Source organism: Sceloporus occidentalis, unplaced genomic scaffold (assembly GCF_023333645.1).
Source record: "Sceloporus occidentalis isolate IW3139 unplaced genomic scaffold, rSceOcc1.0.p SCAF_14, whole genome shotgun sequence".
NCBI classification, from domain to species: domain Eukaryota; kingdom Metazoa; phylum Chordata; class Lepidosauria; order Squamata; family Phrynosomatidae; genus Sceloporus; species Sceloporus occidentalis.
In genome coordinates this window covers 2,923,131-2,947,568 of record NW_028316994.1, presented here as the reverse complement: position 1 = coordinate 2,947,568, position 24,438 = coordinate 2,923,131, and the positions used below count along the sequence as shown (strand labels likewise).

General features: G+C 41.9%; 2 protein-coding genes across 2 annotated transcripts in view; both read right to left on the bottom strand.

Moving 5' to 3' along the window:
• Positions 1-1,769: 1,769 nt before the first annotated feature.
• Positions 1,770-11,497, bottom strand: LOC149303550 (prostasin-like). The gene is made up of 6 exons (XM_089479825.1): positions 11,440-11,497; positions 8,792-8,812; positions 7,524-7,683; positions 5,267-5,535; positions 3,980-4,149; positions 1,770-1,988 (listed from the first exon to the last, which is right to left on the bottom strand). The coding sequence occupies exons 1-6, from the start codon at positions 11,495-11,497 to the stop codon at positions 1,770-1,772; spliced, it is 897 nt and encodes a 298-aa protein (XP_089335951.1).
• Positions 11,498-21,665: 10,168 nt separating this feature from the next.
• LOC149303549 (transmembrane protease serine 9-like) overlaps positions 21,666-24,438 on the bottom strand; it is a 36,665-nt gene continuing 33,892 nt past the window's right edge. Inside the window, exon 13 of the mRNA XM_089480785.1 lies at positions 21,666-21,929. Within this exon, the coding sequence (XP_089336911.1) occupies positions 21,666-21,929 (264 nt within the window). The remainder of the gene's footprint in view (positions 21,930-24,438) is intronic.

Below are 24,438 nucleotides of genomic sequence, written 5' to 3'. Positions count from 1 at the left end.
ATTTTGGCTGATTTTTTTTTTTTTGGATGGGGACCAGTGGAGGCTGGAGGCAACTTGGGGGTCCCACAGACCTCATGGGATCTCCGTCCCAAAGGGCTGCATAATGCCCAACTGTGGTTTAAATGGAATGGAGTGTCATCAGATGTGAAATACAAAACTAAAAGGAAGTATAGAATTCTTCCTCCCATCTCATTGTGTTGTAACAAAAACAATACAATGCATTAGGAGTATGCATCAGGGAAGACCAGAAAATATTTCCAAACAAAGTACTTCTTCAGAGGTAGTGCTAAAAAAAAGATCGAAATGGTGTTTCAATTGCCAGTTTGTTAGGATGCTGTTCCAGCTGCCCATTTGGGTCAGCATTTATGTGATTCTGTGTGTGGACTGAACTGGTAGAAAGGGAAGTTCATTGACTGAACATATATGCAAAAGGCAATAGTGGTAAAGCATTTACAAATCTAACAATGTATTGATGATATAAAAACAATGTGTATAAAGTCACATTCACTATGTATCAAGATACACAATCACCTTGTGTCTGAAATAGTACTACTTTTCACAGACTGAATCAAAGTAATTCAAATAAATAGCATTTATCATATAGTCCAAATCTTGAATTTATTCACAGCTTCATGATACAATATTTTAAAAGGCCTGAGAAATTTTTCTTTGGGTGCTTCCAGATGAGGGATTTATTACTCAATCAGCCTGCCTCATTGACAAAATTTTACAAGGGTTGTCCAGATGATGTTCTCTTCCATGTGTAACTGCTCCTAGTTTTGCAAGTGCTTCTTCCCTCTTTTTCTTTACCAAGGAAAACCTATGAATGATGGAAGGGTGGAAACACTTCACAGTGTCTTTTGACCGGCAGTGCTAGGAGTTGACTATTTTGAATTGAATTATGACACCAAAATTGAATTAAGGGTGCTAAACATTGTTTTTCATGTTATCATGTCTTTAGGTTCATGGTTCCTAACCAAAGCCCATTGTTAGACTAGCTTTTTGAGCACCATCCTCTGTTGGAAGTGGGGATCAGAACCACCACACGTCACACAAAGAACTGAGAAAGCCTACAGGGAAAGCCGTGGTAGAGTCAGGTATTTAGGGTGACCTGGTTGTTTCTCCTCTTGGTTTGTCTGTCTTGTTCCCATCTTGATGTAAGCTGATACTGTCAAGGTGTATTCACACTATACTACTATGATTCTACTTTAACTGCAATGGCAACATCTTACGAAATTCTGGGATTTCCAGTGGTGTCCTCTGGCTGCGATTTGTAAATAATCCTCCCTAAACTGTAAATCCAAGGATTCTCTTGTATGTTGCCATGACATTTAAAGTGCAATCACAAGTGTATTATGAAAGGGCCCTCAAGGATGTCTTCAATTCCTTTCCCTATCAATTTTCTTGCTGCCACCCCATTACTATCCAGTAGTAGGACAGTATCCCTGTTCTTAGATGGAGTTCCTATAATAAAACATACTTATGTTGTTTCTCTTAAGCTGTTCTCATTGCTTCTTAATTGGACTCTGCAATTCATTCTTCATCTTTGAGTGGCAATTCCTGTGGTTGATTGGAGTATGACAGAGCAGCTAAATAACTATCAAATCACTTTTAAACAATTTAAATTAATCAGAAAGGAATAAGGTTCCTAAAAGTCCTTCTCTACGTATATTATGTAGGGATTTTGTACAATGCCTAGTTGAGTTCAACCAGCACTTTGCATATTTCACACATTTAGCTGGCAGATGGAAGACACAGAGTTGAATATCTCACAAGAGGGCTACTGCAAGAGACACCAAGAGAAGGGTGATGGCGGGTGTGCTGGTCAGTCCATCATCCATTGTTGCTTGGATCCAATCAGCGTAGTAAGTCACTGAAGTGTAAACACCGGGGCGATTGGCCCTGGCACAACCATCCCCCCAGCTTACAACCCCAGCCAGGTTCCAAATTCCATTGATTTGGCAAACCAAGGGTCCCCCAGAGTCACCCTGTGGAAAGAGGTGAGAGTTAGCACATCATTGCAGGCAATGTTTTGAGGCTCAAACCTATGAGATTATTGCTTGGGCAAACAAGATGACTTACCGCTTTCAGCTTCAATTTTGGATCTAGGATGCCCCTGGATGTTATCATACCTAAATCGCCAACGATCTAGGTGGGATGCCAATTTTAAGTTGGAAACTCCCTGTCTTCAAAAAAGTGCAGGCTGAGCTACCCAGGATGCATCCAGGCAGCCGCATCCTATACAGATTAGTGACAATTTAGGTATGATAACTTCTGGGGGCATCCTGGATCCAGAATTGAAGCTGGAAGAGGTAAACTGACTTATTTGCCAAGTGATAAGCTCCTTAAGAGGCTGGGTAGAGGAAGGCATTGTTGGAGTCTGGGAGATATTGGTCTGTTGCAGAACAAGAACAGAAAATAGAGGAAGTAAATGCAACAGTGTTACTGTTGGAAGCTGTATTTCTTGCTATAGCTCTCAGTATTTTTTTTTAAATGATCAGATAACATTTCTCTTTTTTCAGAGCCTTCAGGGGCAATTTCCAGCATAACCAGCAACATTTTATTCTCATCAAGGTGTTTTTTTTTTTAAAAACCCCACAATATATTGCACCAAAACTCAAACCCAAACAATTAAAACCAGAACCAAATGATTTGTCTAGCTCTACACTTGCAATTCATCCAGGTAAATCAGGCATTTTTCTTCCTCATCATTGGATGGGAAAGGGAGTACTCATTCCCTCACACTAGTATTGTACAGTAATACTGTACCATTAAAAAAATCCATGCCCATCCATATTTCCAGTACCAATAGTGAGCAAAGTTACAGAAGAGATCTCATGATTAGCCTGGCTTTTTGCATTAGTGTGCTAGTTACAATTAAATACCTTTTCTCCAATGCAGTAAGTTGCCCTCACAGTTGCAAGTTCAGAAAGTGACTCCAAACCACTGAATGCTACATGCTGCTGTCTTGTGGTACAAAAGACATTCTACTCTCACCCACCACATTTTCACAGCAACATCTACAGCAGAGCATGAGCCAGCACTTGAGCTATGCCACATCCCCTCCCTCATTATTTTGTGAAGTTGTATACACTTGTACTGAAAGTTATAATGTTCCACTAAAGGGCTGGCAGAAATGTCATATCAGTGACGTATACAAGTCCAACAAATGCCTTTTTTGGGGGAGGGGATAATTGTAGAGGTTGATATTGTCTTCTTTCCTTCACAATGATCAAAGCCCCTGAACTCACTATTTGCTGTGATAGTGTCATCTTCATGGTTTTTCAGTGGCTGATGGAGAGCTGGGAGTTTTGGAGAAACATCTGGCTATGACTCAAAACCCCACACAGAACAATTACATTATCTCCCAAGACCTTTGGAGGGCCCTGATGGATCTTGGTGGATAATATCATCAGTCTGCATTTATGGATACATGTAGGTGCTTCTCTAATCTCCTCTACCCCCCACTAGCCACTGAAGAGCTATTGGGATTGGTGGCAGTAGCAATGCTAAGGAACATCATTTATTCCTAGTTATATCTGCATACCCTAAAGGCACCAGATCTTGTCTGATTTTGGAGTCTAAGGAAGGTGAGCTCTGGTTAGTACTTGGATGGGAGACTGTCAATGAATACTGTCAATGAATACTAGTGTTCTAGGCTATATTTCAGAGGAAGGGACAGATAAAACCACCTCTGAATATTCCTTACCATTAAAGTCCTATGGAATTCATTAGGTTGCCTTAAGTCAACAGACAACCACAGCTCACACATGTTACAACTTTGATATACCTTACCTATGTCTTTGTGCAAAAAAGGGTTTAATTGCTCATAGTACATGATTTATAATGAGTTACTTTGAAGTTCTGAGTAGGAGTCCCCTTTTGGACTGTTGGTTCTTCTGAGAAAAGCTAGACTGTGGTCTTTCTCTGCACATGATGGCCAATGGCCAAATGAACAGAAAGTCATGGAGCAACTTACCAAGCAGGCATCCTTTCCACCTTCAGGGTAACCAGCACAGATCATGTCAGGCAGGATAGGATTCATGCCAATTTCAGCTGTTGGGTTTATGTTATAGAGAGCATTGCATGGGTCTCGGTCTATGAATGCCACCTGCACTTCCTGAAGAGTCCCTGGAGCCCCCAAATTCACTGTATAAGCAGGGAAATTGGGTATTTATAACATGTGAGTGCAGGCCACTTTACATCCATATGTTCATAATTCTAGTAATTCTACTGCTAGTAAGAGCACTCAATGAGTTGTGGGCTGAGGAAATCTCTCCCATTATCAAGTTCTGGGTAAACTTCTCTTTTTAAATGATTTGAGCATCAGTGGTTTGAGTGTCAGACAATGATTCTGGAGACCAGGATTTGATTCTCACTCACCCATGAAACCCACTGGTGGCCTTGGGCAAGTCACATGCTCTCAGCCTCAGGAGAAGGCAACAGCAAACCTTATGTGAACAAATCTTGCAAGAAAAACCCCGTGATAGGTTCGCCTTAGGGACACCATACGATGGAAATGACCTGAATGCACATTACACATCACACACATATTTTCAGGGATTCCTGCTTCCTGACCATTTCATAAGGATTGCTCCTTCCCCACTGCTGCTAGTAGTGAGGAAAAAGCAACCTGTATGTTTGGTGGATGAAATGGAGAGGAAGATTGCTGTGGGAAGGAATGGAGTACTCTTTCTTCCTTCCCCCTTTAGAGATCATGGCATCTGCTGACAACCATTATCAACAAGGTAATAAATCCATTCCAGGTTCAGTTTAGTGTAGGGCTTAGCTTGGTTTAGAGATGCACATTTTTTTTAGTTATTGTTAATAATAATACTACGCATATAAATACTGTAGCATAAAATATTTTAAATAAAAAAAAGAGAGCCAATGTGGTGTAGTGGTTTGAGCATTGGACTATGATGCTGGAGACCAGGGTTTAATTCCCTCTCAGCCATGGAAATCCACTGGGTAACTCTAGGCATATCACACACTCTCAGCCTCAGAAAAACCCAATGAAGGTTCACCTTAGGGTCACCATAAGTCACAAATGACTTGAAGGAATTCAACAACAACAAAAGAGGAGCACACTTAGCCATCCCTCCACTAGTAAATAACACCATATGTAGAGTAATAGAATCATAGAGTTGGAAGACAACTCAAAGACCATCCAGCCCAACCCCCTGTCATGAAGTAAAATAAAATGTAAATCAGCTGTGCTGAGTTTAACTAAGAAGAACATAACATTTCCCCTCTTGTTTCTTACCGTTTTCTTGAATTTGTCCCCACCCAGTGACCCAGCAGTTTGATTCTGAGGAGAACTGTATGGAGGCATCTGGCAGGCAGACAGGGAGGATGTAGTCGGTGAAATTCACTGGGGAGGTCAGCTGGACTAAAGCAATGTCACCGGGGGAGCCATCATGGCCATTGTAGTCAGGGTGTGAGAAAACCTTTTGCACACTAGAATCCAGCATGTTGGTTGAGGGGTTTGAGAGCTGATAGGCACCCAGTAGAACTTTATATTCACCATCTTCTCTGGAAGAGTGACAATGAAAGCAAAATGCATGAGAAAATGAAAAATCCTTTCTTCCCACCTTTTCTGGATGTGGAATTTTGAAGTGATGAGATAATTCCTGGATTACACCTTAAATTCGTCCCTGATTTGTGTTTTTCACTTTCATGGATTTGTTTATGCATGGATTTGGTTAATTTGTTCTCTCTAGGAATCTCTATGTTCTCCAGAACAACTCTATATTCAAATTGTGCCAGAAGTCATGCTGGAGGACCTAGAAAGTCCTAGAGAGAATGATTCTTTGGGGCAATCCTATGGTCAGCTTCCAGCAGATGTTGACCATAGAGTTGCACTGGAGGACTTAGAACCTTATCGCACTCACAGTTTTCCCGTTCCATTCCTGTTGACAAGGCGGACAGATCAGGAAACGGGCTGATGATGAACGCTATCGCATTAAGTCTTCTTAGCGTTATGTGAACGCGAAAAGAACTATCGCTATTGCACACCGCCAATGGAGAAAACGACCTGTTGTCGTTTTTGGACCTTGCTGTGAACGGATATCACCGCACAGCCAGGTCCCATCCTGATGACGCCCCGACCACCCTGTCTTTGCGCATGCGCAGTTTACAAAGAAAATTGTGCGCAGTTTTCAAAGGGAGCTTGGGGCATTCTCGTTCCCTGTGTGTTCTATCCTAAGATGGATTCTCATGTTTTGGTCCTTCTCCATACCATCTCCCGTTACCTGATAATGGAGCAGGAACGGAGAAGAAGGAGGACACTTATGTACTGCTTGTTTTTTAAAAAAGTTGCTCTCAGACATGCCCTTGCTGAGCTCATGGATGTAGAGGACACCTCCCCCCCCCAGATCTCCTTGAATGGCTATCCACATTTCCATCACCTCAGAGATGGTGGTTACGTCCAATTCTTAGGAAGAATTGGTGGCGTGAAGAGGTGATGACTTTGTGGGATGACGACATGTGGGAGACACATTTCCGCATGAAACGTTCAATTTTTTTTGATCTGGTAGAAGTACTCCATACCTACCTGAAATCTTTTTCTGGTATCAAACACTGTTTCCTGCTTTATTTTTCATATAGAGACATGTCTAGATGTTCTATAATTTTGAGGAATTAAAGTTGTTAAAACATCTTGCAAGGGAACCTGGTAAAGGAAAGATAGCATGATGGCCCGTCATAACTGTAGGGATCGGACGGGGATGCAATTGGAACGCCTATGATATTGCACACAGAGGATTTTCCGTTCTCATAACGTTTACTGGTGAGGGAGGACGGAAGAGAATCATCGGGGACATTTTATGCGAACGGAACGGAATGGGAACCCATTGCAAACGTCTCGGTCACGAGGCTATGCGATAAAATCCGTTCCGTTCCGTTACCATTGAGACCTCAGAACGTTTACAAACATGTGTGCGATAAACTCCTTAGACAGGTGCTCTCTCGGAAAAAAATTGCAATTTTTTTATTTGTGGTTTTCCCATGTTCATGGAGGTCCTGCACCCCTAACCTCAGCGATTGTGGAGAGTATACTGTATATGTCTGGCAACTCATCTTAATACAAAGAAAGACTTGATGGACTCACAGAACTTGTTTGTACAGAGAAACAGAAGAGAATTTGTAACTGATAGTTGGGATGTACAGCAGGGATTGAACCTTAGGACTGGAGCATGGCTTTGGCATGGCTTCTGGCCTCTTAGGACACATGCATCATTTAAACAGCATACCTCCAAAGTGACCCAAAGCAGCTTCATTTTGGCCTGTCTGTACGGGCCCTTAAGTCTACAAAAGTTCATGTTGCTAAGTTCTTTCTTTTAATTAGTCTCAAAGGTGCTACAAGAACTCTCTACATAATGATTCTACAAACTAACATGGCTATATCTTTGAATTAATGATGTAATGTAGTAGGTCTAGCACTAACTTTTCCCTAACACTGGTTTTTCCCACTTCAGGCAGCAGGAGAGATTCAGCTGCAGCAACTTATCTTGGATACTCACAGAAAGCAGTGAGCGGCAGAGACCACCCACTGATTGGCTACGAGGGAGCCTCCACAAGCCTGGGCGCCATTTATGTAAATGACGACCTGCCAGGGCCATTCGCCATTGTTAGCTGGTTGCCCTCCGACAATTCGTGGAGAAGTCACCGGCTCCCCACAGGCTGTGAAGAAAGCGGAGGACAGAAAAGACTTGGTTGTGTGAGAGTGGGCCATGATCATCACAGAGCAGAACTGATACGGAGCAAGAGGGCAGGGCAACATTTCTCAATGGTAGTTAATTTGCTTGTGAATATTTACAGTAGAATTTTAAAGTAACATTGCCATCAATTAAAGGCAGTTAGTATTTCTCTGGCAAGTTAATGTTAAGAATGGTCAAAGAATTTGACCCTTCTGATTTCTAACACAAATCAATCTGATATGCACATCCCATAATGTGCACATCAGAGCAGTATACAACTATCCTTTGGATTTTGAACTCTGAATATATTAAGCAGCTTACAGGTGATTTCTGCTTGGAAATACATGTTTTAAGGTAAAATGCATTTGAATTGACTAGTTTGTTGTTCAAAATAAATTTAAACATCGATATTTAACTAGGAATTCCACATCTACATTTTTTGTTGCAGGTTAATGCAACTGGGACATTTTAAAACCAGCTGAAAAAGTGGGCTGACAGAGGATTAATCAGGACTGTCTTTCCCAAATCAGCACAATCCTGATTAATCTTTTGTGAGCTCACTTTTCCAGCTGCTTTTAAAATGTCCCAGCTTCCCTTTCCTCCCAGTCCTCAGCTTACTTTATTTGCTATGAACTGTGCAAAGTACAAAATTAGTTTAAACTCAATTCAGTGAGTGTGTGTGTGAGAGAGGAGAAGAGGGGCAAAGTTTTGCCCTTCCCTGTAGACTGAAGCAAAACCAATCTGCTGCAGCCTCTCCTTGCTTTTATGTTCTTCCTCAGTAATAACGTTTGACATCTTGACCCCAGTCTGATGTTGTTTGGCCACTTATATACTGGTTGTCATATGTGAAATGTTGGAGGATACATAATGCACAAATTGGACAGCATGGGTTATGAATGACCAGAGATATATTGTGATATAATGTTTCTAAGCTTTGGTCTTAAGATGGAAGTTTGGTGTGAATGATCTTTAGGTTTACACTAGCTCTACAATGTTAGGGGTTTCCACTTTTTATTTATTTATTTTTAAAATCTGTCTCACTTCTGCTTGTGAAATCCTTGTACATAATATATTTTGGTATTGTCACTCACCTGTTTCTGCACTAACAGCACCTAGGTAAAAGAAAAAAGGAAGTTATTTCACATAAAAGACACAGGGGGAAAACAATGCAAAGCTAGGTATGTGAATATGGGGGGGAAAGGATCCAGAGGACAGGGTTCTGGCTTATGGAGAAAGTCTCCCACATAGAAGAGGCTGTCCACTTCAGAACAATCACTGTTCTTGTGATCAAATGATGGCAAGGGCAGGGCTAACTAACTCAGTTCTTTTCATGTTGAGATAAATCCTTGTTTGAACACCTGAATAGAACATGATTGTCTAGATCCATCCCAATGTCTTGTACTTTTTGAAATGAGCAATCTATGTGTACATTTGAGGGTGTGTATGTGTGCAGACTGAATGACATAGAAGAGGACGCCGCCGCTGTTGCCCTTTTCCATCTGGGCAGGGCGGCCCAGAGGACTTTGTCCGCCGCGGCCGTGGCGTTTCTCCAAGGGGCTGGGCCGGTGGGAGCGGCCCCTACAAAAGCCGGCCCGCCGGCTCCCCCCGAAGAAGACGCTGCCATTGCCCTTCTCCATCTGGGCAGGGGTGGCCTAGGGGACTCTGTCCGCCGCTTATACCATCAGGCGGAGTGCCTGTTGTTGGGGTCTCTTTAGAGGGAGGGAGATAGAGAGGGGCTTAGTTATTTTTTCTCATTAGGGATTGATTGGGATACGTCCTGTCTTTTTCTCGCTGCTGTATACTATCTAATGTATTTTTAGATTGCTTTATTATTTGATTGTATAGGATGGATTTATTGCTGTATTGTAGTACATGCTTTTTATGCTGCTTGTAAATTGTATTGTAAATTGTATTGTATTGTATTTTACCTGTTGTAAACCGCCGTGATCATAGGAACGGCGGTATATAAATAAAATTTCATTTCATTCATTTCATTACACTGGTGTTTATCACACTGAGGTTTTTGCAGTTCTCTTCCGATGCAACTGCAGGTCCAACAATGCAAATTCACGTGACAATGTGATGTATTTTCTATGGGGGGGTTTATCAGTGGATAAACACCACTGATAAGCATTTCCCTTCCTTAGTAAAGCAACAGACATGCTGCGTAACTAGATGTAAAAAAACCCCAAAACTTCAAAATATTGTTATGCAAATCCTGATTCCCTCTAAGTTACAACCTAAAGCAGAGGTGAGTAGAAGTTATGGCAGAATCTACTGATAAACCTGATGTAGAGTAACAAAAGATTTGCTGCAGAAAATCTTAAATTAGGTGGAGTAAATGAGGAACACTTGGCATAACCAAGAATTGACATCAGTGTGAGTTCAGTTCAGGCACTTAAAATGCATCCCAAGGCTCAGAATATATTCTGAGGCTGCCTGCCCTGTACTTCTGAGTGTGTACATTGTACTCCTGGCTCTGGTTGGTGGATTTAACAGCTTTAGTAAGAATTTAAAAAATTAAGGAAGGATTAAGAAAATGAGACAGACTGCACTGTTATAGTAGTTTAATACTACTTTAAGTGTCATGGCTCCATCACATGGTATCCTGTTGCTTTATGTGCTACTTAGAATTCTAGTGCCAGAGAATTCTAGTTCTGTAGCTCTTGGAGAACACTTGAGAATTCCAAGAAGCTCACCAATTTATTTTTTGATGTATTTATTTCATTTATATGCTGCCTTTCTCCCACAGTGGGACCCAAGGCAGCTCCCAGGCAGAGTCAATTAAAAGAAAATTCAGAACAAAAATATAAAAACAGTTACAATCACCACATAAAACAGTATGAAATCATTTAAAAGACGTGCAAATGTTTAAAAAGATAAATAAAACATCCCAATAAGAAGCTCCCCTGCTTACACAGTAAAAGCCTGCTTAGACAAAAAGCTCTTTGCCTGTTGTTGAAAGAAAGGGAGGGAATGCCCAGTCTTCCATAGAAGGGCATTCCAAAAGGTGGGAGTAGCTACTCCCATATTTTCCAGGACTCCATAGGATGGAGCCATGACAGTTAAGTGGTACCAAACTGGTGTAGTTCTATAGTGTGGCTACTTCCCAGTCCTGGCCTATAGGTGTTGGATGCTACAATATTGTCCAGTCCAAGCTGCTGTGAGTGTGGTCCATGCCTCGATAGAAGATTGCTGGGGAACCCTGTCATTGCTATTTTTAATTTTACAGAGAAAAAAAACATAAATAAAAAAATGAACTTCAAAATAAAGGTGTATGTCCCATCCTCTTCTTTACTTTAATTTTTCTACCACAAACAGAGAAACATTGGTAAATAAAAAAGCCTTGGGTTTTCAATGCAAAAACATCACATCCGCCTGTCCCTAAAGAGTGGTACAGCCACCATTGATATCTAGGATGATGTCACGGACTCCACATGACCATCCAGGTAGCATCAGATGATAGTTGCCCTAGTGGGAAACAGGTCAAGGGTTAGTGGGGTTGATGTTGGTCATGTTGAGTGGCAGATTCTGAGGGTTGTGGCCCCTCCAAAAGTCAGGATCCCAAGCCCAGCTTACTCCAAATCATGACTCTCTCTACTTTGTTTTGGACTTCCTTACTCAAAGATCCTCTTCTACTACCCTCTTCTGTTCCATGAAAGGTATGGGAAAGGTCAGGAACTCTTGCTATCACCAGATATCCCTCACCCTCCCTTGTCTCCCCACACCAGCAATTCACCTTGTAGTATCATGAGCTGCAGCAGCCACACCACCAGCTGAGACGGTTCAATTGTCATGGTCTCCCCTGCTTTAGCTTTCATGATCCTGACCCAAAGCGTACTCGATGTGTTTTTGCTCCCATCAGTTTCAGGTAAGGCCGTTTCACTTCAGTCTCGGTATCTGTGCTATAAAATTTCATAGCAAAGGTAAAAGGGTAGGGTTTGTGGCATTTCCTTCTTCCTGAGTCTTAAGGTGAAGCCTTGAAGTCTCAGCCCTGGACTCTCTAGGCCCCAGCAAAATCCTAAATTCGAGCTGTCTCTCACAATCTGAGATTGTCTAGCCCTTGCCAATTCACTACCCAATCCTAATCTTAATGATGTCAACCTTTCTGGCAGGTTGATTCAAATAGCAGCAAACATACCATAAATATCTAACACAGACATGTTGTGGTTGTCTTTCTTTACTGCCTGAGAAAAAGAAAGACGTCAGCACGCCATGCAGCAGTTAAAAGCAAATCAAGCAGGGTTTTTGATAAAGACATTTCAGTTAATTAATCACCAGAGTTTTGCATGAGTAATCCAACATGTATATGAATACAACTGGGATTTTTTTTTAATTTAAAAAACCTTCTTTAATTCTCATTTTCTAGGGAGGTGGAAGATGAACCTGCTTCCCCCTAAAGAACTGCAGTTCTTGATCACACCAAATATGCCTCATAAAGTACTCTGTGCCTAATAGTTAAAGATACATATAATTCCATCCCAGACCCCAAAATGAGGACCAAAACAAACAAATCAGAATTACACAGAGGGAACACATCCAACTCACCATTTGTGGCTCCCATATCAGTGGGGTTGAAAATACACGCTGGGTTTTATTCTGTTCTTTAAAGAATCTATCCAACATGCTGCATCTGTTTTGGGCTAGGGTCAGCCTTATAGATAGATCTTTTTGTTGCTGTTGTTAATTGCCCTTGAGTTGTACCTGAATCACAGAAACCCCGTGGATGAGACATCTCCAAGCAACCCTATCCTCCACTTCTCTGCTTAAGTCTTGTAGATTTATGCCCATGATCTCACCAAACTGAGTCTATTCATCTGATGTGCGGTCTCCCTCTTTTACTGCCCTTCATCTTTCCTAGTTTTATTGTCTTTTCTAATGATTCATGCCTTCTCATGATGTGACCAAAGTATAACAGTCTTAATTTGATCATCTTGGCTTCCAGGGAAATTTCTGACTTTATCTGCTCAAGAACCCACTTGTTTGTCTTTTTGGTTGTTCATGGTATCCCTAAGTACTCTTCTCCAATACCACATCTCAAAAGAGTTGATTTTCCTCTTGTCCATTTTCTTCACTGTCCATCTCTCACATTTGTACATGGTGATGGGGAATACAATGGCTTTGACGATTCTAACTTTGATGTGCAGTTGTATATCTTTGACTTTAGGAACTTGTCTAATTCTTTCATAGCTGCCCTTCTTATGCCTAGTCTTCTTCTGATTTCTTGACTGCAGCCTCCATTCTGATCAATGTTTGATCCAAGATACTGGAAATCTTTAACTAATTTGATTTCTTCATTCTCTAGGTTGAATGTGTGTAGTTCCTCTGTGATCATCATTATTTGTTTTTTTATGTTCAGCACTAAGCCTGCCTTTGCACTTTCATCTTTGACTTTCCTCAGTAATTGTTCTAAATCTGACATGTTTTCCACGAGTAGTATGGTGTCATCTGCATATCTTAGACTGTTGATGTTCCTTGGTCTGAACTAAAACCCATATAGATCCACCAGAGATAGATCCACTTTTTATGGGTCATCTCTAGTGGGAGAGGAAGATGAAAATTCTCCAGTTATGATGGACTTAGCTTTAGGTCAGAAGAAAAGGCTGGGTTTATTCACATTCACTAGGCTCAGTGTGATGTAGTGGTTTGAGCATTGGGCTATGAGTCTGGAGAACAAAGTTCCAATCCTGGCTTGGCCATGTAAACCACTGGGTGAACTTGGGCAAGTCACACTCTCTCAGCCTCAGATGATGGCAATGGCAAGCCCCCTCTGAAGAAACTTGCCAAGAAAACCATGTGATAGGTTCACCTTATGGTCACCCTAAGTCAGAAATGACTTGAAGGCGCACAACAACAACAAAGGGACTAGATGCATTTCCCCATCCTTCTGGCCAGAGAATTCAATTACACATGGAGGGCACTGATCCTTGAAGAATAGCAAGGTTACCAGAATTCTAAAACTATGATCACTCCCCAAAAGCAAACTAGGGACAAAAAAGTATCAACAACAGTTTATTTCTATAAGGCACAATGACCATTACAAAATATCACAAACAGCAAGCATACATTTCATGGGATACAACAGAGATAGGGAAAATCTTAATAGGTCGGTTAGCTGGAGATCAGTGGCAAAACAAACAGATGTACCCCCCCCCCCAAAAGTAGCTGACACTTGGGCACATTGGAACTGCTCTGGCCCTGTTGCTCTAACCACTAGGCACAACTAACCTCTCACAATTTCCACGCTACTCTCTTTTGCATTCCTCCCATCTTACAGCCATAAACATCTGTAGAACTGGTTTCAGGTCTCTTTCTTGGCTTTGCTGCAGTTAGATTGTTTAATATTCAACTTGCAGGTGGATGGTGTTTAACTTTTATACAGAAGAGCAGTAGAGTCCATTGTTTTATGTAGTTGGAGCTCATATGAGATAAAGCACAGGTATTGACCATAACTCTGATTGCATCCCATTGGCCACTCCCTATTCAGTGTTACCAACCTCTCTGCAATGTTGATGGTGGCTCCCCTTTCCTAGCATCTTATGCTAGCCATAGCCTTTTATACCTTGCTCTTTCTGGACTCACCTGAAAAGATTATATTCCATGAAAGGCAGTTGATTCCAGTGATGAAGCGGGAGGAAAACACACTTTGTTATAAAAACTCAAGCTCATTCTCTAGGACGGTTTATGTCTCAATTGCTTACAGTAAACACATTCACTTCCTGGTTTGAACAAAGAAACACTATCTTTTTCATTCTGATGCAAACTGAAATGAGTTGCACTTCATCAGAGATTATCCTTTTTTACTGGAGCAAAAGTAGCAGTACAGTTAAAACGGACTTATTACAGTTAAAAGTTTACTACAGCTTGCAAGCATCTCATTAAAGCATGAAAAATACTGCCCACAAATCTCTTTTCCATATGTGGAAAGGGACTCGCATTGTCCAGAAAAAGCACTGAGCATCAGGACCTGTTGTTTTGGTGGTGGTTGTTGTTATGTGCCTTCAAATCAGCTCTGACTTACGATGACCCTATCCTAGGGTTTTCTTCACAAGATTCCAGTCTGCACTATCTGAGAATGACAGCAGCCAAATAAGCATACACTACATCAACTGATATTTGGTGTCAGGATTTTGTTGTTTTTGTTATGGGCCTTCCAGTCTGCTCCCACTTATAGAATCATAGATCAGGAGGATATTGGTGAGCTCATCCTTAGGAGTTCTTGGCAAAATTTATTCAGAGGAAGTGTGTCGTTGCCTTCCTCTTAGGCTGTGAAAGTGTGACGCCCAAGGTCATCCAGTGGGTTTCCATAGTTGAGCAGGGATTCAAACCCAGGTCTCCCAGAATCCTAAAGCAGTTGGACACTACTTAACTACCATGACTCAATGCTCAATTCTGGGATTAGTAGTTTTGTGAGATATTTAGACTTCCATGTCAGAGAGCTCTGATACTCTATCTACAAATTCTAGAATCTTATAACATTGAGCCATGGATATTAACATGATGTCAAACTGCTTTATTTCTGCAGTCTGGCAGCAGTCCTTTAGTTAGTGGCTGGTAATGTCACAGAAGTGGTGCCTGATGGGTCATTAAGCATTGGTCACAACTGTGCAGAGCATGTCATCCAAATGAAAAACTACAATTTAGCCTGAAAAATTAGTAAGTCTTTTAAGCCTGAAACTTTTAGCCTGAAAAAGGCTGGCCTGGGCCTGGAGTTGGGGTGTGACATCCACAAAATGCATGTCCTGACTCTGCCACCATGGCAACATGGCATCACTGCACTCCTCTGGCGCTACGTCCACATGACACAGCACCAAAGGAGTGCTGTAAAGCTGCGGGGCCAGTGGCTACGGTGCCCTTTCCAAGGCACAAAAAGGAGCTGCTTTTTGTGCTACCTTTTTGTGCTGTGGAAAGGCTAGATCGAGGTTGTGGCGTGCAGTTGCTGAGGCCCCGATCATGCAAAGATAGAGGTGACTGCAGGCCACCCATTCAGGGGTGGTCTGCACAGCTCCTAAGTGTAACAAATGACACAAATGAGGTCTTTGGAGGGTCAACAGAAACTGCTCTAAAGTGACCTGCAGCAATGAGAGAGAGCCAACAGTTTTTTTTAAAAAAAATATTTTCAGGACAGTGTTGTTACCCTGAGATTCCTCCCCTTGTCTTGATGTCCAGAAAAGTGGGTTCAGGAGCTGAGATCTAGGATCCCCAGATATAAGAAGGGAACCAGTGCTCGACATCACGGAAACCTCCCTCCTCCTTCCAGAAAATCTGCAATGATAGCAGACAAAAACTCCTCCTTGCTCTAGTACACATGAAAAATCTAAGTTTATGTACTTCTGCTGCCCAATACACATAGGCAAACACCCAAGGTAAGTACAATAACATCCAAAATCCACAGAACCCAACACAGCTACTCCTGGATATGTACCCAAGGTAAGCACAGAGTTGGCTAATGTGGGAAGGGGAAGTTTTCTGGGCCACCAATCAAACAGGACTGCCAGTTGTCCCCCTTAGAATGGAAGGAAGAAGGGGGAAGAATGAGGAGGAGGATGGTGGCAGCTCATCATCCTCTAGCAGTCTCTTCTGAGAATAAGGTGAGATCAATGCAGAACCCAGCTCTTGATTTCAATATCTATTGGACCTGAGCAACGATGGTGATGATGGTGGTGGTGAACCAGAAAAATCAGCAGATATTCATTTCCCCCAGTCCTCCCACCTATGCAGATGCTTGGCTTCAGTGGACATTCATATCACTGTGAATGAACCATGCCACCCTGCCTCATTCTCTCTCAGGAGCACATGAGCAGGGCTGTTACAAGAGTTGCTTCTGCCACTGCCATGTTCATAGAATCATAGGATTGTAGAGTTGGAAGAGACTGCAAGGGCCATCCAGTCCAACTCCCTGCCATGCAGGACTCTCAATCAAAGCATCCCTGACAGATGGCCATCAAGCCTCTGCTTAAAGACCTCCAAGGAAGGAGACTCCACTACACTCCGAGGGAGTTTGTTCCACTGTTGAACAGCTCTTACTGTCAGGAAGTTCCTCCTAATGTTGAGATGGAATCTCTTTTCCTGGAGCTTGTATCCATTGTTCCGGATTGTGTTCTCTGGAGCAGCAGAAAACAAGCTTGCTCCTTCCTCAGTATGGCATCCCTTCAAATATTTAAACAGAGCTATCATATCACTTCTTAACCTCCTCTTCTCCAGGCTAAACATTCCCAGCTCCCTAAGTTGTGTCTAATAGGGCATGGTTTCCAGGCCCTTCACCATTTTAGTCACCTTCCTTTGGACACACTCCAGTTTCTCAACATCCTTTTTGAATTGTGGTGCCAAGAACTGGACACAGTATTCCAGGTGGGGCCTGACCAAAGCAGAATAGAGTGGCACTATTATTTCTCTTAATCTAGATGTTGGGGAACATTCAGTCAGAGGCTATGTGTGCATGTGTCTGCATTTGCATGTGCACAGTTGTCAAAGGGTTAAAGTCAGCACACTGGGAAATGCTTAGATGTATGTGTGTCTGACCATGAGCATCCAGCACTGGGAAGGACAAGGCTGATCATGCACAGGCTCCAGCTGATGCTCATAGGCTCAAGGACACTCCGGTGCCTGCGTGCACTAAACCTGGATGATGAAATTTGTGTCTGGATTGCACAGGAGGACACTTTAGAGTGTGGAACAGGAAGTGATTGAGTTTGGGAGACCGCATGGTCTGAAGGCTATATAAACTCAAGGGCTTCCAGTAATTGCTTGTGGCTTGTAGTAGGAGTTGGTATTTGTGTGATCTGTATTATAGCGTTGGTGATTTGGATAGCACTATGTAAATAAAGATAGCACTTCGGGAGACTTGGCTTGTCTGGTTGTTAATCAGCTGAAGCCTGGCATCGGTTGCTGAGAGTCCCCGGAGATTCCTGCATTCCTTCAGTTCCTGGAAGACATCCAGTTGCTGTTATCTCTACTGAGGGCTGTGAACCATGTTTCTGAATTTGCCAGTTATACTCTGTTATATGCCAGCATTGACTACATGGCTCTGATGAGTTCCTGACAACAGTCATGTGAGGGAATGGTACCAGCACTGAAGATAGGGTTGCCAGATTTAACGTCCCAGTTTTTGTGGGACAATATCTCCAGGTGCGAGACAACGGGTGCAAATACACCAGTTTTGGTGGGCTCAGCTCCAGGCAAGAAGAAAAACTGCATGCAGAATCCCAGAAACACTCATTATTATCCTATGACTTATCCATTACTGTTTATGCATGGGACACAAATGGGAGATAATCTTCCCCCCGATCATGCTATTAGCATGATTTAATCATGGTTTAATGAAGCTTGCCTCCTCTGTGTGAAAGAGCCCTCCCTTGTTGTAAAGGTTCACCATTCTGATGCTGGGAGGCTGATTGCACATGCATTCTGCTGAGCCACCTGATGTGTCTGCTGCCATCATGGGTCTAGTGACATCATTAGGGGATGTGGGGGGAGTGTAGACTGCAACAGCTGGCACCCGAAGGGGTGACAAAGCTGTTTTCTAAACATCTGCCTTTGGGCAGAAACAGACTGTGGCATTCACCTGTGTCCCTTTATGAAGACTGAAGAGATGGTGTGAGTGGGGTGAGGCTCAGTGGGAGGAGAAAGGAAAGGCCCCAGATTTTTTTTTAAATTTAACTTTAATTTTTAAATATATTTTATTTTAAAAAGTATTCTTTTAAAAAAAAATCTATTAAAATTTTTTAAAATCACCGTACCAAATTTTCACTTGAACCACATGAAACTATGTACATGGTAAATCAGTTTAGACTGAGCATGTGATACTATAATTTAAAGTCTAATTTTAATTTTGCTAGTTCTTTTATATCACAACTTTTACCACTACACTCAGTGATATATGGGAATCATCATTTATGAGTAACATTAGTACAAGAAACATTACTAAAGATTTCTGCATGGTGTGGTATGTGAGATACTGCACCAGGTGATGCTAGACCTAGTGATACCAGTGCTTGGATCACTTTGCTCTGAGGTCAGAATGAAGTGCCCAGTGACAGATCACATGGCTGGGTGCCTTGATTGGTGGCAGCAACAGATGCGCTTGGTGGCTCAGTCGGCTGCATTTTATACAGCTGCCCAGTGTCACAATGGAGGGCTCTGAATCTTCTTGGAAGATCCAGAGCAAAATGTAACTTTTTAAAATGCTGTTAAGTGGGGATGTAAAGCCCAGTTCTGGTGCTGAACGTGTTGGATATTATCTGGTCTGCATGCAACAGAAATGGGGTTTCGTCTGGACTCCCTGTAGGGAGGACACAGGGAGTCCAGTTTATTTGGCCTGTGCAGACAGGGTCCATGTGAACAGAATTTTTTCAATGCAATCTGCTTATAAATATGCCAGAAACTGCTGGACACCTTTCTGTGAAACCAGCCCGAAAACCTAAATTCTGTTCTGACACCTAATCAGAATTTCTTCTCCCCACATAACCTTTTTTTAAAAAATTCCAGGAATTGGCAATAACACCAATGTCCAATTCCTGTTTTGACACCCATGAAATTGAACCAATCTCTCTGAAATGAAGGAGCAAGGATGACCTAAGTTTCCCAAGGTTTCACTTGAAAGGTTTTTTTCAGTTCTTTGTGCTTCAGGCAACTGAAGTTCTGAATTGTTCTTGTTGGATTTTAATCTTTTAATTAAAGGGCAATATACACTAGACTCACCAGTTTACCAGAAAAGTAACAGAGCAAAGCATTTTATTGTACTGTGTTCCCAAGGGTTGCTATGTTTGTCAGATGGTCATGCAAAGGATGGAAAAGAAAGGATATTTTGGTGTACAGACTAAATCAGATTGCTTACAACTGACTGTATTTTATAATGCAGTAGATGCTACCTAACAATGAGCTTTACAGATATAGAGAATATGAGCTTAAATATGTAAACCATGAAGAGAAAATCACTTAGTTAGATGTTAGGTCTTTGCTGCCGTTTTTAGCAGCACTGATCTAGGGATCAGTAGTCTTCTCACTTGACAGAACATCTGTCATCTCTGGATTCTGTTTAAATTCTTCAAATGCAATGCAATGAATGTCTTTATCTTAGCTAATAATCTACCTCACATCTTACACTATTATAATTTATTTCTTCTTGCAGTTCTAAATCTTGCTGCCCACACTTTTCTGGAAGGGGTAAGATTATGTAAACTCTGACCTAAAAGGTAACTGTTCCAGGTTTTGATTGAGAAATACTAAATGTCAAGTGGAAAATACTAAATGTTAGGATGGGAAAATGCCTTGGTGTATATGTGTGTGTGTATTAATTATGAAGAGAACATGTCATTCTGGCTACAGTCATTGCCATCAAGCCTGTGTTCCTTCTTTGAGAGCCAACTTGGGCCAAAGAAGAATAGATCATCTCTTAAATCATTGAGATTTTCTTCCTTACCCTTGGCAAGACTCCTGGGTTCTCTCTGCCTTTTGGGGAATAGTCATTTCCTTTTGATTGAGAATTACAGGAATTACAGACCTGTTCATGAACCTAACAGTCTTCCTGTACATTTCAGCTCATAAAGGTCTTGTCTGGTGCCACTTGATGGATGCCAGACAAGTGTGAAGGACAAGATCATGACCAGAATGATCAGTCATACTTACATATTGATGATCATGCTGATCTTTTTGTTATTGGGGTATCTGTTGGTAACTGCTAGTGTAATTTTTAAAACTAGCAATTTTGTCAAGAAAGAAAAATTGCACATTCTCATCATCAGTAGGTTAGTCCTATTTAGGGAATTTAGGGAGGGAGAACACTGGAATTCTCAGTGGTTCAGGAAATATAAGGACATGCAAAGCTGATGCTTTTCTTGAATCAAATTATTGGAATTCCTATGGGATTAGGAAATACTGCAGGACTCACTTAGTACAAGTACTCTCCCTGTCAAACATGGGTAAGAGTTACACATGCTAGTTTTCTCTTCAGCTTTGTTGTACTTTTCGTGACCTACAGCATGTCTTCTGTTATGTTATTGTGTGCCTTCAAGTTGTTTCTGACCTAAGGTGAACCTGCTGTGGAGTTTTCTTGGCAAGATTTGTTCATAAGGTTTTCCTTTGACTTTCTCTGAGGCTGAGAGAGTGTGACTTGCCTAAGACCACACTGTAGGTATTCATGGCCAAGCAGAGTTTTGAACCCTTGTCTTCTTGAGTTTGGATAGATGATCAGACAGAGTGATAGGCCGGGAGCAAAGTGGGTTGCTCCTGTCCCATTTGCACGATTGGGGGAAAGATTATCACACACCCCACACTTATCCCGTTCTTCTCCTGTCTGTGAAATGTAATGAACCTGGTATTAATGGGAACTCCATTGGGATGGGATAAGGATGGGAGCAATCTGTTTTGCTCCCATCCTTATCCTCTGTCTGATAATTTTCCTAGTCTAAATGCTCCTACTATTACACCATACTGGCTCTAAATGTATCTTCTAGGTGATATAAATCTCTGCTAAATGCTCTATATGTTAAAGACAAATGAATCTTTTTGTATCTGGAAAATCACATATTGTAAAAAAAAAACTGATTCAAAAGAAGAAATTAATTGTTTGTCACTTTATTAAAATGCATTGACAGGGGCTTGGTAGATAAATTAAACATATCAGAGATTATTATTAATATTTTTCACATTTTGACTATGGACACTAAAACAGTACTGTGTTATGTAAAACATCCTGAGCATTATGATTCACCACCAGCATTTTTCTCCAAGTCACTGGTTTCAGAGTTTAGAGGAGGGGCACTTAAACCACAGTCAAATCATGGAAGTGAGTCCTGCAGTTGAAACTGGTGATGCAGATGCATCTCAGGTCATCAGACTGAAGAACTGGGGAAGGTCCCCTGATTCCTTCCACCTAATTATTGTGCCATATTTAAACCAGGGCCCAACCAATGTTCCTATTCCATGCAGTGAGAGGTGAAACAGAGGTTGGAGAGTTTGGGCATCTCACAAGAGGGCCAGCAAGGGAGTAAGAATAAAGATGGCTACAAGAGGTATGTTTTGTGACCCATTATTTTCTGGTCCATCATTTTCTGAACCACTATTTGTATTTCTACCATGCATTATATCATCAATCCAGTTGGCATAGTAAGACACTGAAGTGTAGACACCAGGGAGGTAGCGCTGGCCACAGCCTATTCCCCAACTCACAATCCCAGCCTGAGTCCATCCTTCTTGAACTTTGCAAACCAAAGGTCCCCCGGAGTCACCCTGCAGAAGAAAATGGTGGCTGATAAGACATGCCAGTTGCAAGTATTCTTAATGTCAGACTTGCAGTGCTGTACTCAGTGAGGTTGCATGAATCAGGCTTAATATTAGCTCAGCCACTTCTTCAATATAGTTGGGATGGAATTTGTTAAATATAATGGCATTCCTCACAGGTGGGCAAAGTGTGGCTAGTGGCCACATGTGCCGCACAGAACTGCTTTTGTGCCCCACCCAAGGACTTCCAGGGACCATTTTTCCTAAAAGGAAATTGCTTTCTGGGGAGTATGGGGGAAATTTTCTCCATGTTTTTATTCCTGGTCCATAAGATCTGGCAGCTACAGCCTGAGATGCCGAAGGAGAAAGGGCTCAAAAGGCACCTCTCCCTCATTCTCTCCAGCCTATAACATCTGGCAGCTGCAGCCTAAGATGCCGAAGGAACCGGATAGGACATCAACTGACAGCCCCCTAATTCCATCTGAGCTGGGAAGAGCAGAGGCAGTGAGGAGGGTGAATTTTGATTAAGCCCAGTGGCCTTCGGAAGGACTGTAGGGCAGAGGCTGTCTTCTCCTGTCCAGTTCTCTTGCTCTGGACCACCTGAAGCCCAGCAGACCTGAGGCAACTACTGGGATAAGCCCTCAGAGAGCAGCACTTTCAAAATGCCGGCTCCTGGTTTTTTCTTCTTCTTTCCGGACCAGCCCTGAAAAGAATGTGAAGGAGAGCGGCAGAGTATTTTATGCTGGCTCCAATGCCCGCAGAACCCCTGGCTGCACCGGCCCAGAGTTTAACTATTTTAAATATGTCATTGATAACTGATTGTTGTTTTGTGTCATGGCCAGCCAAGAGCAGGACTCGGAGGACTCGGAGGAGGCCGTGGCTCCTCAAATGCAAGAGGAGATAGAGGCTATACCAGGTCCTAATCCTGCCCTGCCAGACCCCAGCCCTGATCTCTCAGCCCCAGGGGTTGAAGCTCAGCCAGGTCCTAGCTCTGTGGGGATCCCTCCTGAGGCTCAGCAGCCTAGTGGTGACTCTGGGGAAGAAACAAGCCTGGAGGTTCCTTCCTTTAGGCAGCGAAGAGCTGAGAGTTCTTGCATGCGTCGATCCAGGAGGCTTGCAGAGAGGCAAGCTGCTAATAAGCCACAGCTGGCACAAGAGAGGGCATCTCGCATTGAAGCAGCTGGGGAACGTTGACCCTTTGCCAGCAATTATTGGTGATTGCTGTGAACACTGGCTTCTTGTTTCCTTGAACCCTTGTTTGCCTTGGACCTACGAAAATAGCTTGCCATTGCCCGTGGTAGTCTATCACGCAATAACGTGAAACCCTATGATTGCATTTGGACTGACTTCCCATTGCCCAAAATTGTGTGTGGTAGTCTATCATGCAATAACGTTAAACCCCATGATTACGTTCAGATTGCTATTGGATTATACTGCAATGTTTTGTTACCTTTGCTTGTAATCCGCCTTGATTCCACAAGGAAAAGGCAGAATATATATATATATATATATATATATATATATATGAATATAAATTATTATTATTATTATTATTATTATTATTATTATTTATGACCCAGGAGACACCAAGATGGCCACCTTCAGTAAAACACTGCTATTATTTAACACTTTAACTCCTGAATAATATATAATGAAAAAGGATTCAGTGGAAATTGGTGAAAGTCAGTTTCTGAAATGTTGCCAAAGTCTAGATGTGACAAGTGATCATTGGGAAGGGGAGAAGTAAGAACATAAGGGGGGGGGGGGAGAGAAACCCAGGTATTTCAAGAGTTAGGATGCAAAGCTGGGGAGATATGGAGTTGATAATCAAAACAAAAAGAATGGGAAAATCTGGATAGTTCCAGAGGCTTTCCCTCCTTTTGGATGAACCCACTGAAAACTAGTTTTGTTTTGTTTTCTTATTACAGTGTTTATGAAGTAACAGATTGTTCTTGCTTTTTTGCAATGTAATAAAAGTAATCATCATCATATTACTTGTGTTGCTTGTTGCTTTTTAAAATTACTTTCCACTACCTTTTCTGTAGGGGGTGGTGCAGAGGATTGATAAGAGAATGGAATTTCAAAAAATTCTTATAAAAATACATCTGGAAAATGTGCCTTAAAAGTAACTATAAAAATAACTAGAAAACAGATGTTGTTGTTGGAACTGACTAGTGAATTGGAAGAATATACTCTCATGCATCTCTCATATACACAGATCTCTTGGCCACCCTATATATAAAATAGGCACAAGAATTTTGCATTCCACCTGTAAATGTTTGGGCCAAACTGATTTTTCACAGGCTGCACATGTGTTATGGTTGCATTATATAATATTGTTTGAACCAGTTTTGAATGTGCTACTTTTTAATTGATAAACGATTCAGTTTATAGTTGACCTGTGACCTTGAATATTCACAGAGGGGCGATGACTGCTATTTCCAATGGGGCATGCTTCAGCGGTGCGTGCCTTGTGCACGCTCACTCACAGGCATGCATTCTGTTCAAGCCTATGGGG

Excerpts from the sequence above, each read along its gene's own strand:
- LOC149303550 (XM_089479825.1), bottom strand. The coding sequence starts at position 11,497 with ATGACAATTGAACCGTCTCAGCTGGTGGTGTGGCTGCTGCAGCTCATG. Across the intron at positions 7,684-8,791 it reads TGCTGTTAGTGCAGAAACAG|CCTGTGGGGAGCCGGTGACT; the intron begins GTGAGTGACAAT and ends CTTTCTTCACAG. Across the intron at positions 4,150-5,266 it reads GGGACAAATTCAAGAAAACG|TGAATTTGGGGGCTCCAGGG; the intron begins GTAAGAAACAAG and ends CTGCTTATACAG.